The following is a 19,749-nucleotide window of genomic DNA, read 5'->3' on the forward strand; positions in this document are numbered from 1 at the left end:
TTCAATTCCTTCCAGAGGAGTGTCTAGTGTGTCAGAGATACGGCTGTCCCGATTCCCGTATAAAGATAGTAATAATGATATGCGACTTCGCAATAGGTAGTGTGGTGTGGTATACGATGGATACAGGACCTTGCGGGGTACTGCCTCAGGCCTCAGTACAGAGTTGCTCTCCGTTTAACCACCACTTTGTAGGTCATCTTCGAAGTCCCGCTTAGACGCATACTAACCTTCACTGCCTCATGGGTGCTCAAAAGGCATTCCTGCCCTAAGAATTTGTATGACGGATAAGATGCATTGAGTGTGCCCGAAGGCGCGGTCTAGTTCATACAGACACGATCGTCTAGGTGCAACGCATATAGATAGGAATAATGATAGTGGTTGGCAATGACGGTGCCGGCAGCGTCGACGAGTGTGGTGTGAGTGAGAGCATACAGTGGTTAAGCGAAGCCGAAGTGCTCCTCAAGACGATGATGACCGGCCATTAACCGCTGCGCCATAGCCCCAATTTCCCAATCCACCTTTTTCGTGGTTAACGGCTTGCCAGAAGTCGTACCCTCCGGGGTCACAAGTGGGCTCTCATCGTCGTCGTCATCGTCGCTCCAGCGCGTGTTGGGAGCAGAGAGGCCAGGCGGCACGTCCGGCACATCGAGGGTTGACTTGCCGGACTTCTCAGTCTCGGTGAGGGAGTCAATCTCCTCCTGGGAGCGGAAGAAGGTCTCCAGATTCATCACAGCATCACGGAGGCTGCGTAGGGAGATGCGCTGGAGGGGGTTTAGGGTAAAGATGTCGAGGAGGATGTCGCACGCTCCCTTGGAGAGAGGGAAGGTGTCGTAGAAGTAGTTGGGATTATCGACGAACTGGGCGAAGTCCTCGTCCTTCATCGAGGCATTCTCCCATGGGTTGCGCCCGGTGATCATATTGACGAGGATGACACCGAGGGCCCAGATGTCCGCGGTGCGGGTGCTGTACGGCTGGTAGCCATAGAGCGTGCCATGGCACTCTGTGGGCGCGTGGTTAGCAGGGGTCACTGGCAATTTGGGAAGACGAGTAACTTACCAGGCGCCATGTAGATGGCAGTACCACTTCCGTGCTCGTCGATCATCCGCTTAGTGGTAGCGATGCCGAAGTCGGCAAGGAAGACCTTCGAACAATCCTCGCTGACAAGGACGTTCTCAGGCTTGAGGTCGCGGTGAGCGACGTTGTGCTCGTGGCAGTACTGGACCGCCTCGATGAGGGAGACGAACGCGCCCCGCAGGAGCTCGTCGTTGTCCATGTAAACGTCCTCGTTGATATGGTAGAAGAGGTCGCCACCAGGGCAGTAGTCGAGGATGATGTAGAAGTATTCGTCATCGTCGAACGAATCGTGGATGGTGAGAATGTTGGAGTGGCCGCTGACGATGGAGTGAAGGGCAATCTCGCGGCGGATGACTCCGAGCTCCTTGGGAGTGCGACCAGCCTTTTGGATGATCTTCATGGCGCAGTCGCGGGTGGGAGAGTCGGGAGACTGGCGGTTGTCAACCGCCTTGTAGACGACGCCGAAGCTACCAGAGCCGAGGACCTCGTCAAGTTCGTAGTACTCGCCAATGGTGCAGCCCGTGAAGTCGGGAAGGGAAGCGGCAGCGGAAGACATCGTGAAAGAAGAAGAGGGTGTGGTTAAGAACGTGATGTCAAAAGTGCGCAGCGCTAGTAATGCGTTCACCAGGAACGGATGAAGAAGGATGGGAAGGATGGGGAACTTGAGCAGAGAGTCGGCCTCCTTATATGCATTTTGCGACCAGTCTTCCCAGAGCCTCGGCCTCGGAATCGGATGTGTCCTCTGCGCGGCAGAGCATGCTGTGGGTCATCCGAGGACCAATACCTACTATTGCGCTCCGAAGGTGTTCCCGAGGGACGGAGTTACGATCCAGTCCACATAAAAGGGCTCGATTGCAACTGACCAGTAGACAGCCCTAGTCCCCTAGACTGAATTGAGATGCGGGATCTGGATTCTGACCATACTGGAAAACGAGTGAGGAACTGGGTCGGATGAGCGTTCGCTCCGGCAGAGGTGAGAGCAGCACATACGCTCATTGGAATGCACAACGTGGCAGCTGACACAATCTTTGAGGCCAAGCGGTGGTGAACAGTGTCTACGACTGACTCTGAATTGCAGTCGAGACTGGATCCACCTCACCTGGCTCCTCTTTCTCGCCGATGCGGCTAGGTGCGCATGTAGATCTGGACTGAGGAAGCTATTTCACTAGGGACAGGCCCCAATACAGCTGACAAACGCCAATAGCCCATGGTCCGTAGCAACGCGCAGCCACGATCCGAGTCGGAAGGCGGCGGCAGGCTCTAATCCATTGCGCGCAAGCGGACATGGTGCGCGGTTTTCTGGTAGATTCCCTGCTGTAAGAACCGAAAACGCTGATTAGCTAGATCCTAGTTCTGATCGCCTCATAGTCAATCGCACATTCATAAAGAATAGTGGAAGAACACGCACCCTGCTCCTCACCATAGTCGTCTACTACGCACCCCCTTTGCCTGCGCGAGAACGGGGCGTCACAGATCATCATTTATGTTAATTTGTACCATTGTCAAGTAGGAATTTGTTACGTTAAATAGCGCGCTGCTAATGGACATGGACATGTTCAGAGGAGGAGGGATCATTGCGTAGACGCTAGTATCAACTCGTCGAGACCGCCAGCACAGCCTTACTCTCTGCGGCACTCGCGCGCTGCGCCCGAATCACATTCTTCTCTACCGGCCCGTTCATGGGCGAGCCGTAGCCTTGCTTCTCACCTGTTCACTAGTGTAGACGTCGCGACGACGGTCCCATACTGCAGCTTGTCTTGTATCCTTCACTGACGTGGCAGAAGAAACTTCTGACTTCGCACACCACCATGTCCGCCTCCGACCCCTACAGCCACCTTTCTGGCCAATTCACCAAGGTCTCATGTCCGTCACCTCACGTTGCTCTGGTGCAACTAGAGCGGTAAGCCTCTGAGCCAACATTCAGCACAACGGATGAACTCTGACATTCTCATAGTAACCCAGTCAACGCGTTCCATGAGCCGTAGGTCGCCCCAAGCGAAGACAACCATGGGTATCATGCTCACATTGCGCATAACAGGTTTTGGGTAGAACTAGGCAACGTCTTCGACGCCATATCGAATGAGCCTTCGATACGCGCGGTGGTCCTTGCCTCCGCTTTGCCTAAGCTCTTCTGTGCGGGCATCGACTGTAGGTCCATTTCGCTACTATTGAGTCGTAGTCAATTCTCACCGCGGTCTCCTTCAGTCAGTGCTCTCAAATTCTCCGACGCAGCAGATGCCGCGAGAAAGGCTCTCGAACTGCAAAAGACGATCACATCGTTCCAGGACTCCATCTCTGCTTTGGAACGTTGCCGGTACCCTGTCATCGCGGCGACGCACGGTGTAGCGTACGGGCTTTCGATTGACATCATCGCAGCCTGCGACGTTCGCTACACCGCCTCAAACACCGTATTCTCCATCAAGGTGAGCTCCAAGTATCTCAGACTCCGTGCCACGACCCCTGACGATGGCCATTCTCTTTCACAAATAGGAAGTGGACGTCGGCCTCGCAGCGGACATCGGGACGCTCGCGCGGACTCCCAAGATCACAGGGAACCAGAGCCTCGTGAGCGAGCTCGCCTTCACAGGCCGCAACTTCTCCGCTGCTGAGGCGGAGAAGATGGGCCTTGTGTCGCGTGTCGTACAGGGCGGTCGCGACGAGGTCGTCGCTGCAGCTCTGGAGACGGCCAAGCTGATTGCTGAGAAGTCGCCCGTCGCTGTGCTGGGAACGAAGCACCTGCTGCTTCATGCAAGGGATCATTCGTGAGTGTCTAGTGCCTATACGAGTCTGATGTAGTGTTAACTCGGATCATCTTTAGGGTCAAGGAGAACCTGCAGTACACTGTAGTCTGGAACTCGGCTATGCTGCAGACGCAGGTACGTCTCTGACATGGTCATCGCAGCTGGATTGGGCTCATGGTATGGCCAGGACATGACTGAGACTATGCAAGCAATCAAACGCAAGACGAAGCCGAAGTTCGGTAATCTGGGGTCGAAGTTGTAGCAGTGACTCAGATACCATGACATTCCTCTTCGTCGCGTCTCCTGCTCAGTGCCAATGTCCGGATTCTGTATGTATAAGGATGGATTACCACAAGTAACAAAGACACAGTTGATATGCCCACCTCCCCTTGGACCGCCGCTGTGGTGGAATTAATCGCGGATGACACAGGACGAGGAACGTCTGATGAGGGTGTTTGCATACGCCACCACTGTTCACAATAGGATGTCGGGTGGATTCACTGCACGAACAAGGTTAACGCGACTCCCGAACTCGTTGTCCAGACTCCCACGCTGATTGCTGTGTTGCGGCAGCTGGACAATCCACCAGCCAGAATACCAGCGGTATTCACACAAAAGATACCATCCAGAATGTCAAGTCATCGAGTCATATCCAACATGTCCCGATACCCATTACGCCCAGGTCAACGACGCCCCCTTATTCAGGTCCACACCCAACCCCTTCACAACCAACCTCTCCAATCCCGCATCGAACTCCCAACTCGACTCATCCACGTCCTGCCCATCCACCTGCACCCTCCCCGGCTTGTCCGCACCAACACCCAGCACTGTGACCGTATCCAACTTCTGCTGGACTGTAAAGTCCCCCGTCGCGCTAATTGCAAGCTGGCCCTTCTGCGCCTGGAACGTGATCGTCGTGTGCGGCGTCGGGGGCACGCTCTCCCCATCGTCCACATACGCCGTCCCGAACGCGTACCCGCTCGCGTCCTGCGTCACGAGCAGCGCATACGGGCCTGCGCGCGTCTCCGCCGTGGTGTACGCAGGCTCGGCATGGAGGAGGATAGCAGCCCCGTCCCGGACGTGCACGTTGATATGCCCGAGGGGCGCGTCCAAGGTGGTGGTGTTCGCGCCAGCGGTGGCGTTGACGACTTGGTGTGTGTACCAGTCGCGCCAGACGACGGAGCCGCGGCCGGGGAAGATGCCGTCGACGGTGGAGACATTTGGGGTGAGCACGGGCGTGATGAGGATGTCGCTGCCGATGAGGTACTGCCGGTCGATCCCGAAGAGCTCGGGCTCGTTGGGGAACTCGAAGAAGAGTGCGCGGACAGGGGGCGTGCCATATGTGGACGCGTTTGCAAAGAGCGTGTACTGTAATCGAAGAATGCCATCAGTTCGAATGCACACTCGATAACCAGCGTAACATGAAGGGACGCACCCAATAAGGAAGCATGCTGTAGCGGACCTGCATCGCGGTGCGCGACGCGTTCGCCACGCTGTCCCACACATACGGCTCCTGCGAGATCGCTCCCATGACGTTATGGTTCCTATAGAACGGCATGAACGCGCTCAGCTGCATCCAGCGGTTGCACAACTCCTCGTCCGTATTGCCGTTGAACCCGCACGTGTCCGCGCCGACCATAGGGACCTGGAAGAGCTGGAACTGCAGCACGCCCTGGATGTTGTAGTACAAGTACTCCCACAGGGAGAAGTTGTCGCCCAGCCAATGACCCGTCCACTTCCCCGAGGACGCGAACGTCGAGCGCGAGATGATGAAGGGGCGCTTGCCCTTGCGCAGGGAGAGCAGCGCGAGGTGCGTCGCCTTCTCTTCCATGAGGCCCCACAGGTTGTGCACGTCCAGCTCGACGTAGCCCCCGGCGTGGGTTGCGTTCGTCGCCAGCGTGTGCTCGGCGAGGCGCCCGAAGCCGTTGTGGATAGCGTATGGTGGGTAGTTGAGGTCGACGTCCGTCTGGTTGCCAGCGCCGACTCCGCGCCTGGAAAGGGTGCCTACGGGACCGAAGTTGTTCCCATACGTCGATGTGCCACCGACAGTTATGTTTCCGCTTGGTCCCCAGACGGTCGCATTGTAGCTAAGCGGGAAGAACGTCAGTTCTTCGTAGGAAGGCGTCGCCGCTAACGTTGCACTCACCCTTCAGGGTAACTCGAAACGAGATTGCCCGGTTGGCCCGGAAGGAGGAAGGGCACGGATGTGTTGGAAAAGTCGGCGCCGGTTCCGCTATCACGAAAGTCAGCACTGTTTTTCTCGTACATACCTCAGGAGCGCAGACATACCAGGATCCAACGCAGAACGAGGAAGCCTCGTTCATGTCGAGCCAGATGCCCGAGAACTCAATACCGGAGTTGGACCAGTTGGTGAGTGCCTCTGTCCACAAGGCGGTCGCGTTCTCGGAGAACCAGTCAGGGAAGACCTGAGGCATCTGGGATGAGCTTTGTGTACATCGTTGGAGGTGGAATACATACAGTGTATCCAGGCCACACCTGACCGATGTATTCCGATCCGTCCGGGTTCTTGATCCAGACATCCCTGAGTCCTCATGAGCTCGCGTACATGGTGAGCATTGAGGTCAAGACTCACATCTCAACACCACGAGTGTAAGGGTCATACTGCGAACAGCGCATCAGTACGACAAGGACTCAAAAGTAGCCATTCGAACTAACAATATCTGTGTCGTTGACAGTGTGCGCAACAGCTGCGTCAACGATGGGTATGTAGTGCTGATTCTTCGACGCCTAATCAACAAGAACAAGTCAACAGTCAGCGACCCAGCGCCTCGCCTCTACTTCAGAACCCCAGGGGTAAACTCACCAGCTCCTCGATGAAGCTCTTCATCTCATCCGCGGGGAAGCTGACCGGGTCGCTCGTGAAGTCACGGAGAGCATGGTACAAGTCGATGTCGTTCCACATAACTTCGAGCGGGATATCCGCGTCGCGCATCTTCTGCACTACCTCACGCGTCACAGTGATGTTCGTGTACCCCCACCGGCACAAGTGGAAGCCGAAGCCCCAGTAGGGCTGCCAGGTCGGGAGTCCGACAAGCGCGCCATATTGCTCGATGACCTTCTGCGGACTGGGCCCAGAAAAGAAGTAGAAGTCGAGGGTGCCGCCGAGGAGGCGGTACTCGATGAGGGAGACGTTGGAAGATGGGGGCGTGAGGAGCAGAATGTCGGAGCCGGCGGAGCTGTGGGAGACGATGAGTGGCTGATGAGGAAAGTCAAGATGAATACAACACAAACTTGAAAAGGAAAACGCCGTGCGACTGAGACGTGTTCGTGGTAGCATTATAGCGGTGGTCTAGGTAAATCGGATGTGATCCATAGCTGTTACAAGATTATGAGCTAGAGACAGGTGCACACAGCGGACGATGTACTTACACATTCTCGTCCACAGGGTCAGCAATGTCGCGCGCCCAGAGTGTCTGAATGGTACCATTGCCCGGGCCAACAGCACGACGGAAGCCGCTGCTGGATATAACTTCGCCGAGGCCATAGACATTGGTATCGAGCGGCAGCGCAGAAGTCAGCTGAAGATATTGATCCTCAAACACGAGGGGAAACCCATCGAGCGCGGTGCTGTTGTCTGTAGATCTGACCGGGGGTATGGGCGTCTGAGGGAGAGAGGAGATCCGGGTGTCGAACAGAGGCTGTCCATCTGGTTCGGAACGGCGGGTGATCCAGAATGCAAAGGGAAACGACTCATAGTTGAACACAAGATCCGAGTTGTTCTTCAGTGAGGAGTCGTTCGAGCCGGGTGCAAGCTCGATGACGGAGGAGGGGATCGTGAATTGCGAGTTCACATTGTCGTAGATATTCACATGCAAACTGCGCAGGAAGCGTTAGGAACTTGGACCGCAGACTTCGGTGTTCGGCCTACTTACCGGGTTTCAGTGTCGTACGTGACCTCCAAGGTAAGGTTGGCAACGTCGTGGCCGAAAGCATTGCACGCGTCACCAGAAAGACTGAGTTGCGCCGTGAGACCCGTGTCAGTTTCTTGCAGGGAAGAGAGGGTATAGCCTGTGTGTGACGGAGGGCGTTAGTGGTGTCCGTTTGCAACCAGACCCAGAAGAGTCTCAGATCCAGACGTGTGGGTTAGTGATGACTTATGTCATGAACATTGCTACGGGATCACAGGTCCTTTGGTTGAAGACGCGACAGTGAAACGTGTCCCGCCAGTAGTCCGGAGCGGCACATCGCACTATGGGTTGACAGACGGGAATGGGCTGGCAGCGGAACCCATGAGCAGCTTCCATACCCGTCTATGTGGCGAAAAGGTTCATGCCTCAAAGTCACCACGTCACACAGGCATGGTCCTGTATCGTCTCTGTGTCTCGTTTCCATGCCTTTTGGTACGAAACAGGACTGCGCCATATAACGGCTAATAATAAGATATGTCCGTATGCAACCGGACCGGAAAGAATGCAGGGGGACGGTGACGCCATCGAGAAATTCAGAACCTCCAGCTAGACGTAGCTCTCTTCGAGCAACGTAGACCGCAGTATGCAACGCAAAGAGTTCACATACCTGGACACGAGGAGACATTGTGGGAGAGAGTCGGGTCCTCGAGCACACTGTCGCCGAGGAGTGCTCTCGAAAGTGACGAATAGTCTCGTCCAAAGGTCCGTCCGACGAGCAGGACGCCCGCGAAGAACGTCGCGAGCATAGTGAAGAGCAACCAGCGGAGGACGAGGCGGAGGGGTGCAAGGTCGTCACGGGCGACACAAGCCTTCTCCGGGTCTTTATAAGAACGGACGTACAGCGCCATAGCGAAGGTCATGCATATGGTCGACTAGGAATGGTGGACTGCCGTAAGCTTGAATCAGAACCCGCCTGTCGACTCCGACGAGATCAGAGACGAGAGGTCAGGCGCACCCTAGACGCCACGGCAGCGAACATGGCAGCATCTCGCTTTCAGTTTCCGCAGCGTATCACTTCCGACGGCCTCCTGCACTTCGCTAGTGCAAGCTTCAGTCGCATGGAGTGTAGCGTAGAGAAAGGACAGCAGATATCTGGATGCGTATAGTCGTCTCGTCAGAGTCGCGCTAGAAAGAGTTCACGGTGGATGACGTTGTGGCGGGATCGACGACGCGTCGAAGCCTGCCCTAGAGCTTCGTCGCGGTCGCGCCATCACTTCTTCGCCATCATCCATATGCAACTCCCGTTCTTCTTACCCGTTTACTTATCCTGTTTCATCAGTCTGTTCTTCATCCTATGTTTCTGCCTATGCACTGCTTGGGTGATCTACGTAAGGCTACTACAGCGAATGCCCCACGCAAATTTAAATTCCGATGCACGCAACCAGATCGAGACAATGTTAAAAATTGTAGCCAAGCCCCCTTGCCTCAAATCGCGTCCAAAAAGTTCCATATGCACTCATGTCTCCACCAGGATAGTCTATGGCACCTTCACTGCAGGTAGTCTCACAAATTGGAGGTGGTCAAGACATCGAGGAGACCACGTCTCCGGGGGCTAGTGGTTTAGCGCCTCTGGTCGTTGTTCAGACACTCCAAAGATATGACCATTACCCGCTTCGGGAAATTCCAAAGAAAAAATGAGTCCAAATGTTAACCTCTCTGGCGAAGGGAACTGAAAGTCCAACTTTCACGCCAGCATAAGGCATCCTGATTGCCTGAACCATGGTGCGCCTTCCGGCGGAAGCAGGCGTCAATCACAAGTAACAAAGTTTCTTATGTGCATCTTATCCCTGATAACTATCGGAGACGCTCGCTCTCTTTGCCTCTCCATGGTCGTCCTTCTGCAGGGACACACTGTATGCTTCAGCGGTTCATGCATTCAATTAATTCCTTCTTTCAAGTAATATATGATATTATTACAGCTGGTCGCCACAAGCTGCTCACTTCATTGAAGTGCTTGAACCACTTAAGTGTTACGAAGAACCGCTCAAGTGTTACGAAGAACCGCTTAAGTGTTACAAAGAACCGCTTCCGCTTTGCGAAGAACCACTTCAGCTTTTCAAAGAATCACTTCATTTGTTGTCTGTTGCATCGGCGTGAACCATCTCACTTGAATGCTGGACCACTTGTAGCAGATAATAATCTGAGCCTGAATGGTAATATAATCTGAGCTTGAATAATAATAAGGGAGGAAGCTCTAGAAAGTAGAACCACTTAAGCGGAAATGAGATCACCTGAAAAACAAGCAACCAATTAAGTGGTTTGGAATAGAGAGACATAACTGCTTCAGCGGAAAGGTGCAACCACTTCAAGGATTGCCTGAAGCGGTCCAGCTAGAAGAATAACCACTTAAGTGGTTGCGCGGTTTCACAACCTCCATAGACACATATAGGAATATGCATTCCAGACCACTAGCCGCCAACGTGAGCTAGTAGAAGAACCAGTTCAGGCATAGAAGAACCGGTGAAGCCTCTGCGGACTTAGAGGGATGGGCAAAGGGTGGTATATGGCCGACAGCATACAGACTACTTACTGAGACTACTACGGGTTTCTTACTGGTCTTATCTTATCAACCGGGCCGATCATATCTCCCATCATCCGCCATCATCCGCCGGATTCCGCCGGATTCCGGCGGAAAGTGCACCATGGTGTTCTCAAGGCATCAGGAGCCTCTATCGACGAGATAAAGGTTATCGTAGCTCACTTAGAATAGGCGCAGGAAGCTAGTTCGTTTCCAAGAGTTTTGTTCCAGTTTTCGAGAGCCGGAAACGATGCATTCTTTGCAGTGTCTAGACTCCCATGTCAATTACTGTGTTGCGGGCCGTGCGGCAGCCGCACAATCCACTGATACCGTACAGAATGTCAATTCATTGAATCCTATCCAACATGCACACCATCACGCCCAGGTCAACGACGCCCCCTTATTGAGGTCCACACCCAATCCCTTCACAATCAACCTCTCCAATCCCGCATCGAACTCCCAGCTAGACTCATCCACGTCCTGCCCATCCACCTGCACACTCCCCGGCTTGTCCGCACCGACACCCAGCACCGTGATCGTATCCAACTTCTGCTCAACTATATAGTCGCCAGTCGCGCTAATCGACAACTGGCCCTTCTGCGCCTGGAACGTGATCGTTGTATGCGGCGTCGGGGGCACGCTCTCCCCATCGTCCACATACGCCGTCCCGAACGCGTACCCGCTCGCATCCTGCGTCACGAGCAGCGCATACGGGCCCGCACGGGTCTCCGTCGTGGTGTACGCGGGCTCGGCATGGAGGAGGATCGCAGCCCCGTCCCGGACGTGCACGTTGATATGCCCGAGGGGCGCGTCCAAGGTGGTGGTGTTCGCGCCGGGGGTGGCGTTGACGACTTGGTGTGTGTACCAGTCGCGCCAGACGACGGAGTTGCGGCCGGGGAAGATGCCGTCGACGGTGGAGACGTTCGGCGTGAGCACGGGCGTGACGAGGATGTCTCTGCCAATGAGCCATTGCCTGTCGTTGTCGAAAAGCTCTGGTTCGTCGGGGAACTCGAAGAAGAGTGCGCGGGCAGGGGGCGTGCCGTGCGTAGATGCGTTGGCAAACAGGGTGTACTGCGAGTCGACGCAGGACGTCAGTTGATGCGCATGCGACTTGCTGAGACGAGAGAGTGTCACTTACCCAGTACGGGAGCATGCTGTAGCGAACCTGCATCGCTGTGCGTGACGCGTTCGCAACGCTGTCCCACCGGTACGGCTCTTGCGAGATTGCACTCTTCACATTGTGATTTCTGTAGAACGGCGTGAACGCGCTCAGCTGCATCCAGCGGTTGCACAGTTCCTCGTCCGTGTTGCCGTTGAACCCGCATGCGTCCGCGCCGACCATGGGGATCTGGAAGAGCTGGAACTGCAGCACGCCCTGGATGTTGTAGTGCAGATACGACCACTTGGAAAAGTTGTCCCCAAGCCAGTGGCCCGTCCACTTGCCCGAGGAGGGGAACGTCGAGCGCGAGATGATGAAGGGGCGCTTCCCTGCGTGGATGGACAGGAGCGCGAGATGTGTTGCTTTCTCTTCCATGAGTCCCCAGAGGTTGTGCACGTCGAGTTCCACGTAGCCTCCTGCGTGCGTTGCGTTTGTCGCGACCGTTCCTGACCAGACAGGCCCGAAAGCTACGTATGTTATGAGAATCAGTAGAGCAAGATCGGAGTCAATATTCATCAACTACCGTTGTGAATTGCATATTGAGGGTTGTTCAGGTCAACGTCGGACTGATGACCAGCGCCGAGTCCTCGCCTATTCAAAGCTGCAAGGCTGGTACCGTTGTTGTCATAAGTCAGAGTGCCGTTGATTGTGATGTTTCCGCTGGGACCCCATACGGTGACATTGTAGCTGCGAGACAGGTGAGTGAAGCCTTTGGATAGTAGATATAGCCGACTCACCCCTCGGGCCAGTCTGTGACAAGGTCGCCAGGCTCACCAGGGATGAGGAACGGCAAGGTCAGGTTTGAGTAGTCAGCACCTGTTCCACTGTTCAGTTTGCAGTATCAGTGCCCGAGTAGCTCGTAGGTAGAGACTGAATGGAGCCTCACCAAGAACCATCGCACTTGGACGCGGGTTCATTGACATCAAGCCAGATCCCAGAATACTCAACACCCCCCTTGGACCAGTTCGATAGAGCCTCCGTCCAGTAGGTGAGTGTGTGCTGGGCGAACCAATCCGGGAAGAGCTGGCGAGGTCAATGCGCTGAGTTCGGCATCCCACAACGCTGAAAGTTTGAGTGTGAACGACTTACGGTATATTTGGGCCAGAACAGCCCGATGTAATCTGACCCGTCTGGGTTTTTGATCCATACGTCCCTGGGGTATAGAATGAGTCTATGCACAACGCGGACAGGATGCGTTGCAAACTCACAATTCGACGCCTCGGGTGTATGGATCATACTACAGACTTTCGTTAGAGCAATGGGTGAAGCACGGGAAATGTGGGCAAAGGCTCACGACGTCTGTGTCATTCGTCACATGCGCTATTGAAGCGTCCACAATCGGAATGTAGTGCTGGTTGTTCGCACCCTGTTGCGGCTTGTCAGCGATCCCAGTGCTTGTAACCCTGCTGCTCTGACGCAGACTCACCAACTCTCGTATGAAACTCCTCATTTCGTCCCCAGAGAAGCTGACCGGATCGCTCGTGAAGTCTCGTAGAGCATGATACAAGTCAATATCATTCCACATGACCTCCAGCGGAATGTTCGCCTCGCGCATCCTCTGCACCTGCTCGCGTGTCTCGCTGAGGTTCGTGTATCCCCACCGGCACAGGTGAAACCCGAAGCCCCAGTATGGTTGCCAAGTCGGGAGCCCGATGAGCGCGCCATACTGCTCGATGACCTTTTGCGGGCTGGGGCCGGAGAAGAAATAGAAGTCGAGTGTACCACCAATGAGGCGGTACTCTATCAGCGAGATGTTCGAGGCGGGAGGGGTGAATAGCATGATATCGGAGCCGGCCGCGCTGCGTGAAGAGCGCGTCAGCGAGGTGGTCCACAGCAAGGCGTACTTGAAACATAGTACCTGAAGAGGAACACGCCATGCGAATGTGACTTCTTTGTGGTTTCGTTGTACCTATGCTCCAAGTAGATCGGGTGCGAGCCATAGCTGTGGTGAACCGTTCAGCGACACCGCAGCGCAAGCGGAGATCAGTCGGCTCACATATTCTCATCAAGAGGGTCTGGAGCGTTACGTGCCCATATGGTCTGAATGGTGCCAATGCCACCGCGAGTACCAACATCCCGGCGAAAGCCGCTGCTGGCGACCACTTCACCAAGTCCATAGATATTTGCATCATACGGGAGCGCAGAAGCCAGTTGTAGGTACTGGTCCTCGAAGACGAGCGGGAAACCATCGAGCGCTGTGCTGTTGTCAGTAGCGTTGATTGGCGGGATGGGTGTCGGGGGTAGGGAGGAGATGCGAGTGTCGAATAGAGGTTGTGCGTCTGGCTCGGAACGGCATGTGATCCAGAATGCAAATGGAGAAGACTCGTAGTTGAACACGAGGTCGGACGAGTGCTTCAGGGAAGGGTCGTCCGAACCGGCTCCAAGCTTAACCACGGAGGACGGGATGGTGAACTGTGACTTTGCTGTATCGTATAGGTTCACATGGAGCCTGTAGGTAAAGAGCCCGAAGGCTGTCAGAAAGCGATGGGCAGACTGAGAGCGCAATTGGACGGACCGGTTCTGAGTGTCGTACGTAACCTCCAAGGTAAGATTGGCGACGTCATGGCCGAAGGCATCGCAGGCAGGCCCTGCTAGGTTCAGTTCCGCCGTGAGACCGGAAGCGGTCTCACGCAGGGCGGACAAAGTGTATCCTGGGAAGAGGAGAGAGAATGGTCAGAGGTGCTACCTGTATGCTCACAAAGGACGTACCGGGACATGACGAGACGTTATGAGAGAAAGTGGAAGCATTCAAATAGGTTTGGTTCGGGAGCGACCTCAAGAATGATGGTGAATGGCCCCGCGTGAACGCTGCTCTCCCGATGAGTAGCGCGCCAGTGAATAGTGTCGCGAGCATCACCAACGAGAGGTGACGAGGATAGCGATGGAGGGTTTTTGGGGTGCCGCGGGCGACGAGGGGCGAGATGGCGACCTCCTGGTCTTTATCTGAAACGGCGTGTAGTTTCATAGCTGTTCGACGCCAGAGTTAACTGCTCTGATTGAGTCGTGCATCAGAAGTATGCCAAGTTACAAAAGAGGAGAGGTCAGGCGCACCTTCGAGGCGTCACCGAAGGAAGAGCGGATGCGCCTCCGGTGGGCCCGGGCCGCTTAGCCGGCATTGACATTACCACTGTATTGGAACATGGGTCCTCCTTCTGGAGATTATGCGGCCTATGGCATGTATTTGCAAGAAGTCAAACGCTGTGTACCATGAAACGACAGATACATGAGTACAGCTCTTGCTGCCTGAAGAAGCGCGGGGTCTGGGAAGCAAACAGTGCGACAGGACGAGAAATCTGGCAAGGCTTGACTAACTCCGCATATTTGACACGAACTAGCAAAGATGACTGACCTCCGAAAAGTTCACGAGAGCCGATGAAGTTGAAGTCAACGGGAAATTGACAACATACATGCAATTCGGGCAAGAGGTCGAATTGCGCCGTCGTGAACATGCTGGTAGGCGGTCAAGCAACGAACATAGTCCGCAACACACCGCGGATCAAAATGTCAAGGAATGTATGGAGTAGAGGCGGGGATCCTCAAAAGGCCTCTATCGACCAACGTTCACTGTCACGGTGGGACAGCGGTGGCGCACCGAGCGATGTATGGAAATACCCTTTCCTCAGGGTCTTCTGCGTCTACGTGACAGGCAATGAGCACAAATCTGTCATCCACAGACTCTGGGAAAGTATATATTGCTCACACAATCCTGCAGCTGCAGTGACCAGCAACGCTCTTCCTTCCGCCCTCACCCCGCACATCCTCGTCGACACCATGGTCAAGTCAAAGGAAGAGATCATCTCGCAGTTCAACGAGGACGTCAACATGACCGTCGAGGAGCTCGACGCGTGGCTGAAGGACCCGAAGAGCGAGAAGGCGGGGACGGGCGTCGGAATAGAGAGTGGTCACAAGATCATTGAGATTTTGGGCAAGAACCCCACCAAGGATCCGGAGAAGTACGACGATGTACGTAGCGGTGTTGACCATCCGCGCAAGTGCGTTGTTGATGCTCGGGTGACTAACATATTGCGACCTGCAGGAGGACCTGGAGCACATGCGCAAGGTGGTGGGGTACGTAGACATGAAATTTAACTCTTGAGTCTTGTTCCGACTCCCGCTGACCGCCGCCATTCTGGCTAGATACCTGAATAGACACCTCGCTCAAGAAGATAAGCTGAAGGAGACGAAGACGCGGACGGAGTTGGAAAATTCCAAGAGCACAATCAGGTGCGTTCGACGTCGTGTATCCAGTTCGAGTTCCTCGCCCGATGACAACTGACAATCCTCATTAGTCTGAAGAACTGGGGCCACGTAAGTGATACTGCCAAGAACAAGCGAGCCGTGTGAAGGTCTGACGGCCAGTTACAGGACCCGGTGAAGGCCTTCGACGAGGAGAACGGCGACGCGGAGAGCATGGGCAGGGACAGCGCTACCGAGGACAAGAGCACCGATAAGTCCGACAAAGAAGCCGAGAGCGGGGCCACGGAAAACGACGAAGGGCGGACCAAAGCACCCGAACCCGCCATGGGCGGCATGCAGGAGGCAGAGGTCGATGAAGTGTCGAGGGAACGTCCACTAGTAGAGGAGGACAAGAACGACAAGCGTGGGGCCAACGGGAGCGGCGTGGGTGACGATGTCAAGAAACGCAAGCTTGACGATGAACCCGCTGCTGGGCAAGTGGATGCCAGTGGCCCGGGATCCAACTCGACTGGAGCTGAAGGTTTGGACAAGGCAGACGAGGTTGGAGGAGTAGATGAAGAAGAACGTCCACGAAAGAAGTCCAAGGTCGACGGCGAGGATACTGTGTAGAGGGCTCGGACTGCCTACGAGAGAAGGCTCAGACGCTGTTATATCTACTACAAATGCGGAACGTCCCTCACCTTAAGACCGCATTTCGAGTGCCATTTTCTGATCTGCTCATCTCGTAATGACTCGGTCAAAATTGTGGTTCGCAAGCCGCCTCTTTCATACACATGTACACGGTCTCTGGGTGGTGGGTGGTACATATTTGAGGACAGAATTGATCGGACTGCCTGTTATGGCAGGCGAGAAGAGGCTTGTGGGGAACGGCGACCGGACCAGCTTGCAGCTCGTCTTGCTCGTCGACGGACGCCAGCGCAGTCCCTGGTAGTCGCGCCTCGCCATGCTCCGCTCGCTCTCGCAACGGTTCTCCAACTCAACGTCCGGGCGCAGCGTTTACGACATCCTCCCTACGACATCCTCCGACCGCCATGCACACGGCCACAACGCAGGCTTCCGCCGCTGGGACAACCAGCCGTGGTACACGCGCCTCTACACCAAGCCCATCCTGCGCCTCCTCGTGCTTGCGGTGATCTGCATTGGGACTGTACATCTGTTCTGGAGCGCGGACTCGCTCGTCACGGTTACCGAAGAAGACGCGAACAGGAAGCCGCCGTTGTACGAGAAGTATCACCAGGCGGAGCTTCGACTGCCCCAGCACAACCCGGACCTGCCGTACCCTGAAGGGCGGCATGGGAAGTACATCTGGTACGCAAATCATGTGCACTGTGCGTAATCCTCCTAGTGTTGTCATGGGTCGGGGCACTCATAGAGTGGACCGGAATAGCGTCTGGGTGGGGGAACGCCATGCAGGAGCACCTCTTGAACGCGCATCTGGCACACGAGTCGGGTCGGGCGTAAGCAGACGTCTTGTGAGTGCTCTTTGTGCTGGTCTGATGTCTCGGACAGATACGTCTTCGACAACTATACATGGAATAGGGACGGGTCCGACTACAGCGACTTCAACGGCCATCTTATACCCTCCCGTATACCCATCTCGGCACTCTTGCAAGGTGAGTAACACCATGTTGTATATGTCCCGAGCGGTTTGCCTTGCATTTCACGCGTATTACTTCGTCGTGGAGCGGTGCCTGGAGTACTGGGGCTGTCTGCACGTGCTGACTTCGCAGCAAGGCACATATGGTCCCAGAATATGCCTGACGCCTCATGCTTCTGTGAGATATTCAATCTACCATACTTTGTGTCGCGCGAATGCCGCGACTATGAGGGCGTCCCATTCATCAGTCATTCGGGTATATGAGGGAGAATGTGAATACGAGTTTTGGTCTCCCTTCCCCCGTAGGACATGCATATTGCTCCGCGTGTAGCCCACATCGTAGCTACCAGAACGAGAGAATCGTGTTCTAACTCTATGTTCTTCCTGCAGGACCTGCAGCAGGCGGGCCTTGGCCAGCCGGCGACCCTGCACCTCGCGCGGTCGTCAAGGAGTATTGGGACGAAGTCTGTCCCGAGAAGCATATCATTATGAGCGAAGAGGTCTACAAAATTGATGCGGACGTCGACGGAGGTGTCGTGCTCCAAGCATGGGTTGAGAAGCTCAAGACTCTCCCTCGATGCGTAGAAATCAACGAGATTGCCGCGCAGATATGGAGCATCTGGTGAGCTGGCGCGTCGGACCCCCGTCTGTGCATCCTCGCTGATGGGTGTGCATACAGGATATTCGGAAGCAAGCGAATACTCGGCGTGTGGGACTCGCTGAAGCGTTCCCCCGTGATCACACAATTCCGCTGGTCCAAACTCATCGAGGACGGCTACATCGCTAACCGACACCTCTTCTCCCGCCCCTCCTGGCTATCCAGCATCTTCTCGCGCCCCAGCGCATACCCCTACACCCCGATCCCGGGGCTGCTCGTCCTCCACATCCGGCGGGGCGACTTCGAGGGGCACTGCCTGCACTTCGCGCGCTGGTCGTCGCAATGGAACGGGTTCAACCAGTTCCCCGAGCTCCCGGACCACTTCGAGCCGCCGCCGACGGCGGGGTGGGGCGAGTACACCGAGGAGGGGAAGAACATCTACCTCCGGCACTGTTTCCCGGACATCCAGCAGATCGTCGACCGGGTGGCGGAGGTGCGCGCGAGCCCAGCGGGGAAGGGCCTGAAGAACGTGTACATCATGACGAACGGGAAGAGGCCGTGGATCGCAGAGCTCAAGGAGGCGCTGAACGGGATGGGCGGGTGGGAGAAGATCGCGAGCAGTCGCGAGCTGGTGTTGGATTGGGAGCAGCAGTATGTGGCGCAGTCGGTGGATATGCTCATCGGGCAGAGGGCGCAGGTGCTCATTGGCAACGGGGTACGTCCGCTCTCTGTCGTTGGTCTTGGGAGTTTTTGCGCGGATTGGGCTGACACGTTTGCACTTGCAGTTCTCGAGCTTGACGTCGAATATCGTCATGTTGCGCATGGCGCAGGATATCCCGGCAGACACGAACCGGTTCTGGTAGACGACACACCGTACACGACGCAGCCACGTACGATGCGCTCATATCTAGGATAACCTTGTACTCACCACCATAGTATGCTCGGGTAATTGCTTTCGTATATCACTTGCTTTCCTTGGGACGCGTAGCAGAGTTCGGCAGCAGGCGTGGAGCCCGACAGACGTGTGTCGCGCACGTCGCCCTCGTTCTGTCATCAAGTACCATAACATTGAGCCGCCGCAACGTAAGAGAACCATCGTACGTCAACCGGAGAGGCATAGAAGTATCGAGAGCATCGGGAGTATCGGATACATGTGGGATCCTAGGCATGAAACTGGGCAGGAGCATGGACTATTCTGTACGCCAAGGCTCCGAGTGTGGTAACGGACGTAAGCATGGGGGCCCAACGCTGGTACCGTGCTTCGGCTGGGTGCATGCATAGGGATGGGAATCGCCGGATCGCGGAGTCTCCGCGGTCATAGGATCTGTCACTACCATAAACCATAGCAAAATGCGGGTTTCTCATACAAGAGAGGATATCTGGCCACGTCGGAAGCGGCCGCGGCGGATACGAGTACAGCACGGCATGTCGCCCTAGGGCTCATGCACGACTCTATACGTGTGGGCAGGCGTCAGGCCATCGGTCAGCGTGGGCACAGAAAGGCTGCGTGGGACACGCACAAACGAGGAGAAAGAGGGAGAATCACGCCCGTTGTGGCCCGAGGAGGTCGTCGAGCATGGAGGTCGCCCACTGCTGGAACTCCTCGAGCTCCTTGGTGATCTGCTCGGCGGTCTTCTTCTCGCACTTGACGAGCAGGTCCTCCAGGCGTTCTGACGATGACCGTGTCAGCATTGAATGTCCCCTGCGGACCGCAGAGTAGATGCCAAGCTCACCTGGATTGCGAGAGGGGAACACCTCGGTGCCCACACGCTTGTGGCCCCGGACCGAGGAGGCCTTGGTGGAGATGCTGTGGTCGTCGCGCGTGCGGAGAGAGCTGGTCTGCACCATGCCGTTCTCTTCAATAGTGGTGATGGAGCTCTTGCCCAGAGGCGAAGGCGGCGGAGGGAACTCTGACCGCCGCCGCACCTTGAACTGC

The 19,749-nt window shown here is 55.6% G+C and overlaps 7 protein-coding genes across 7 annotated transcripts; 3 read left to right on the top strand and 4 right to left on the bottom strand.

Annotated features, from left to right (window-relative positions):
- Positions 1–394: 394 nt before the first annotated feature.
- L226DRAFT_607816 (kinase-like protein) lies at positions 395–1,834 on the bottom strand. The gene is made up of 2 exons (XM_067685859.1): positions 1,057–1,834; positions 395–1,000 (listed from the first exon to the last, which is right to left on the bottom strand). The coding sequence occupies exons 1-2, from the start codon at positions 1,628–1,630 to the stop codon at positions 438–440; spliced, it is 1,137 nt and encodes a 378-aa protein (XP_067543317.1). The 5' UTR covers positions 1,631–1,834; the 3' UTR covers positions 395–437.
- An 895-nt stretch (positions 1,835–2,729) lies between these two features.
- L226DRAFT_497862 (ClpP/crotonase) lies at positions 2,730–4,245 on the top strand. Its single transcript, XM_067677633.1, has 7 exons — positions 2,730–2,974; positions 3,029–3,055; positions 3,113–3,222; positions 3,280–3,497; positions 3,565–3,836; positions 3,893–3,950; positions 4,003–4,245. Exons 1-7 carry the CDS (start codon positions 2,883–2,885, stop codon positions 4,075–4,077), a joined length of 852 nt encoding a protein of 283 aa, XP_067543318.1. The 5' UTR covers positions 2,730–2,882; the 3' UTR covers positions 4,078–4,245.
- Positions 3,999–4,381, bottom strand: L226DRAFT_36399 (uncharacterized protein). The gene has a single exon (XM_067674244.1). The coding sequence runs from the start codon at positions 4,274–4,276 to the stop codon at positions 4,085–4,087; it is 192 nt and encodes a 63-aa protein (XP_067543319.1). The 5' UTR covers positions 4,277–4,381; the 3' UTR covers positions 3,999–4,084.
- Positions 4,382–4,487: 106 nt separating this feature from the next.
- On the bottom strand, positions 4,488–8,490 carry L226DRAFT_450374 (uncharacterized protein; the record flags this gene model as incomplete). Its single annotated transcript, XM_067674944.1, has 12 exons — positions 4,488–5,183; positions 5,251–5,902; positions 5,962–6,048; positions 6,105–6,241; positions 6,294–6,357; positions 6,409–6,437; positions 6,492–6,563; positions 6,640–7,012; positions 7,068–7,151; positions 7,206–7,652; positions 7,709–7,844; positions 8,352–8,490. The coding sequence occupies 12 exons, from the start codon at positions 8,488–8,490 to the stop codon at positions 4,488–4,490; spliced, it is 2,916 nt and encodes a 971-aa protein (XP_067543320.1).
- A 2,147-nt stretch (positions 8,491–10,637) lies between these two features.
- On the bottom strand, positions 10,638–14,275 carry L226DRAFT_450346 (uncharacterized protein; the record flags this gene model as incomplete). Its single annotated transcript, XM_067674943.1, has 13 exons — positions 10,638–11,333; positions 11,401–11,888; positions 11,942–12,108; positions 12,159–12,245; positions 12,308–12,444; positions 12,511–12,574; positions 12,630–12,658; positions 12,716–12,787; positions 12,848–13,220; positions 13,280–13,363; positions 13,418–13,870; positions 13,937–14,072; positions 14,131–14,275. 13 exons carry the CDS (start codon positions 14,273–14,275, stop codon positions 10,638–10,640), a joined length of 2,931 nt encoding a protein of 976 aa, XP_067543321.1.
- A 908-nt stretch (positions 14,276–15,183) lies between these two features.
- L226DRAFT_528877 (uncharacterized protein) lies at positions 15,184–16,232 on the top strand. Its single transcript, XM_067679479.1, has 5 exons — positions 15,184–15,384; positions 15,458–15,489; positions 15,559–15,645; positions 15,711–15,729; positions 15,787–16,232. Exons 1-5 carry the CDS (start codon positions 15,193–15,195, stop codon positions 16,225–16,227), a joined length of 771 nt encoding a protein of 256 aa, XP_067543322.1. The 5' UTR covers positions 15,184–15,192; the 3' UTR covers positions 16,228–16,232.
- Positions 16,233–17,025: 793 nt separating this feature from the next.
- On the top strand, positions 17,026–18,676 carry L226DRAFT_450702 (uncharacterized protein; the record flags this gene model as incomplete). The annotated part of the gene is made up of 5 exons (XM_067674965.1): positions 17,026–17,075; positions 17,128–17,231; positions 17,606–17,837; positions 17,895–18,528; positions 18,599–18,676. The coding sequence occupies 5 exons, from the start codon at positions 17,026–17,028 to the stop codon at positions 18,674–18,676; spliced, it is 1,098 nt and encodes a 365-aa protein (XP_067543323.1).
- Positions 18,677–19,749: the final 1,073 nt, after the last annotated feature.

The sequence above is a fragment of the Lentinus tigrinus genome (assembly GCF_003813185.1).
Source record: "Lentinus tigrinus ALCF2SS1-7 unplaced genomic scaffold L226scaffold_1, whole genome shotgun sequence".
Classification (NCBI taxonomy): domain Eukaryota; kingdom Fungi; phylum Basidiomycota; class Agaricomycetes; order Polyporales; family Polyporaceae; genus Lentinus; species Lentinus tigrinus.

Excerpts from the sequence above, each read along its gene's own strand:
- L226DRAFT_607816 (XM_067685859.1), bottom strand. The coding sequence starts at position 1,630 with ATGTCTTCCGCTGCCGCTTCCCTTCCCGACTTCACGGGCTGCACCATT. Across the intron at positions 1,001-1,056 it reads TGCCATCTACATGGCGCCTG|AGTGCCATGGCACGCTCTAT; the intron begins GTAAGTTACTCG and ends ACGCGCCCACAG.
- L226DRAFT_497862 (XM_067677633.1), top strand. The coding sequence starts at position 2,883 with ATGTCCGCCTCCGACCCCTACAGCCACCTTTCTGGCCAATTCACCAAG. Across the intron at positions 3,056-3,112 it reads GTCAACGCGTTCCATGAGCC|GTTTTGGGTAGAACTAGGCA; the intron begins GTAGGTCGCCCC and ends TGCGCATAACAG. Across the intron at positions 3,837-3,892 it reads CTTCATGCAAGGGATCATTC|GGTCAAGGAGAACCTGCAGT; the intron begins GTGAGTGTCTAG and ends GATCATCTTTAG.
- L226DRAFT_36399 (XM_067674244.1), bottom strand. The coding sequence starts at position 4,276 with ATGCAAACACCCTCATCAGACGTTCCTCGTCCTGTGTCATCCGCGATT.
- L226DRAFT_528877 (XM_067679479.1), top strand. The coding sequence starts at position 15,193 with ATGGTCAAGTCAAAGGAAGAGATCATCTCGCAGTTCAACGAGGACGTC. Across the intron at positions 15,385-15,457 it reads ATCCGGAGAAGTACGACGAT|GAGGACCTGGAGCACATGCG; the intron begins GTACGTAGCGGT and ends TGCGACCTGCAG. Across the intron at positions 15,490-15,558 it reads CACATGCGCAAGGTGGTGGG|ATACCTGAATAGACACCTCG; the intron begins GTACGTAGACAT and ends CATTCTGGCTAG.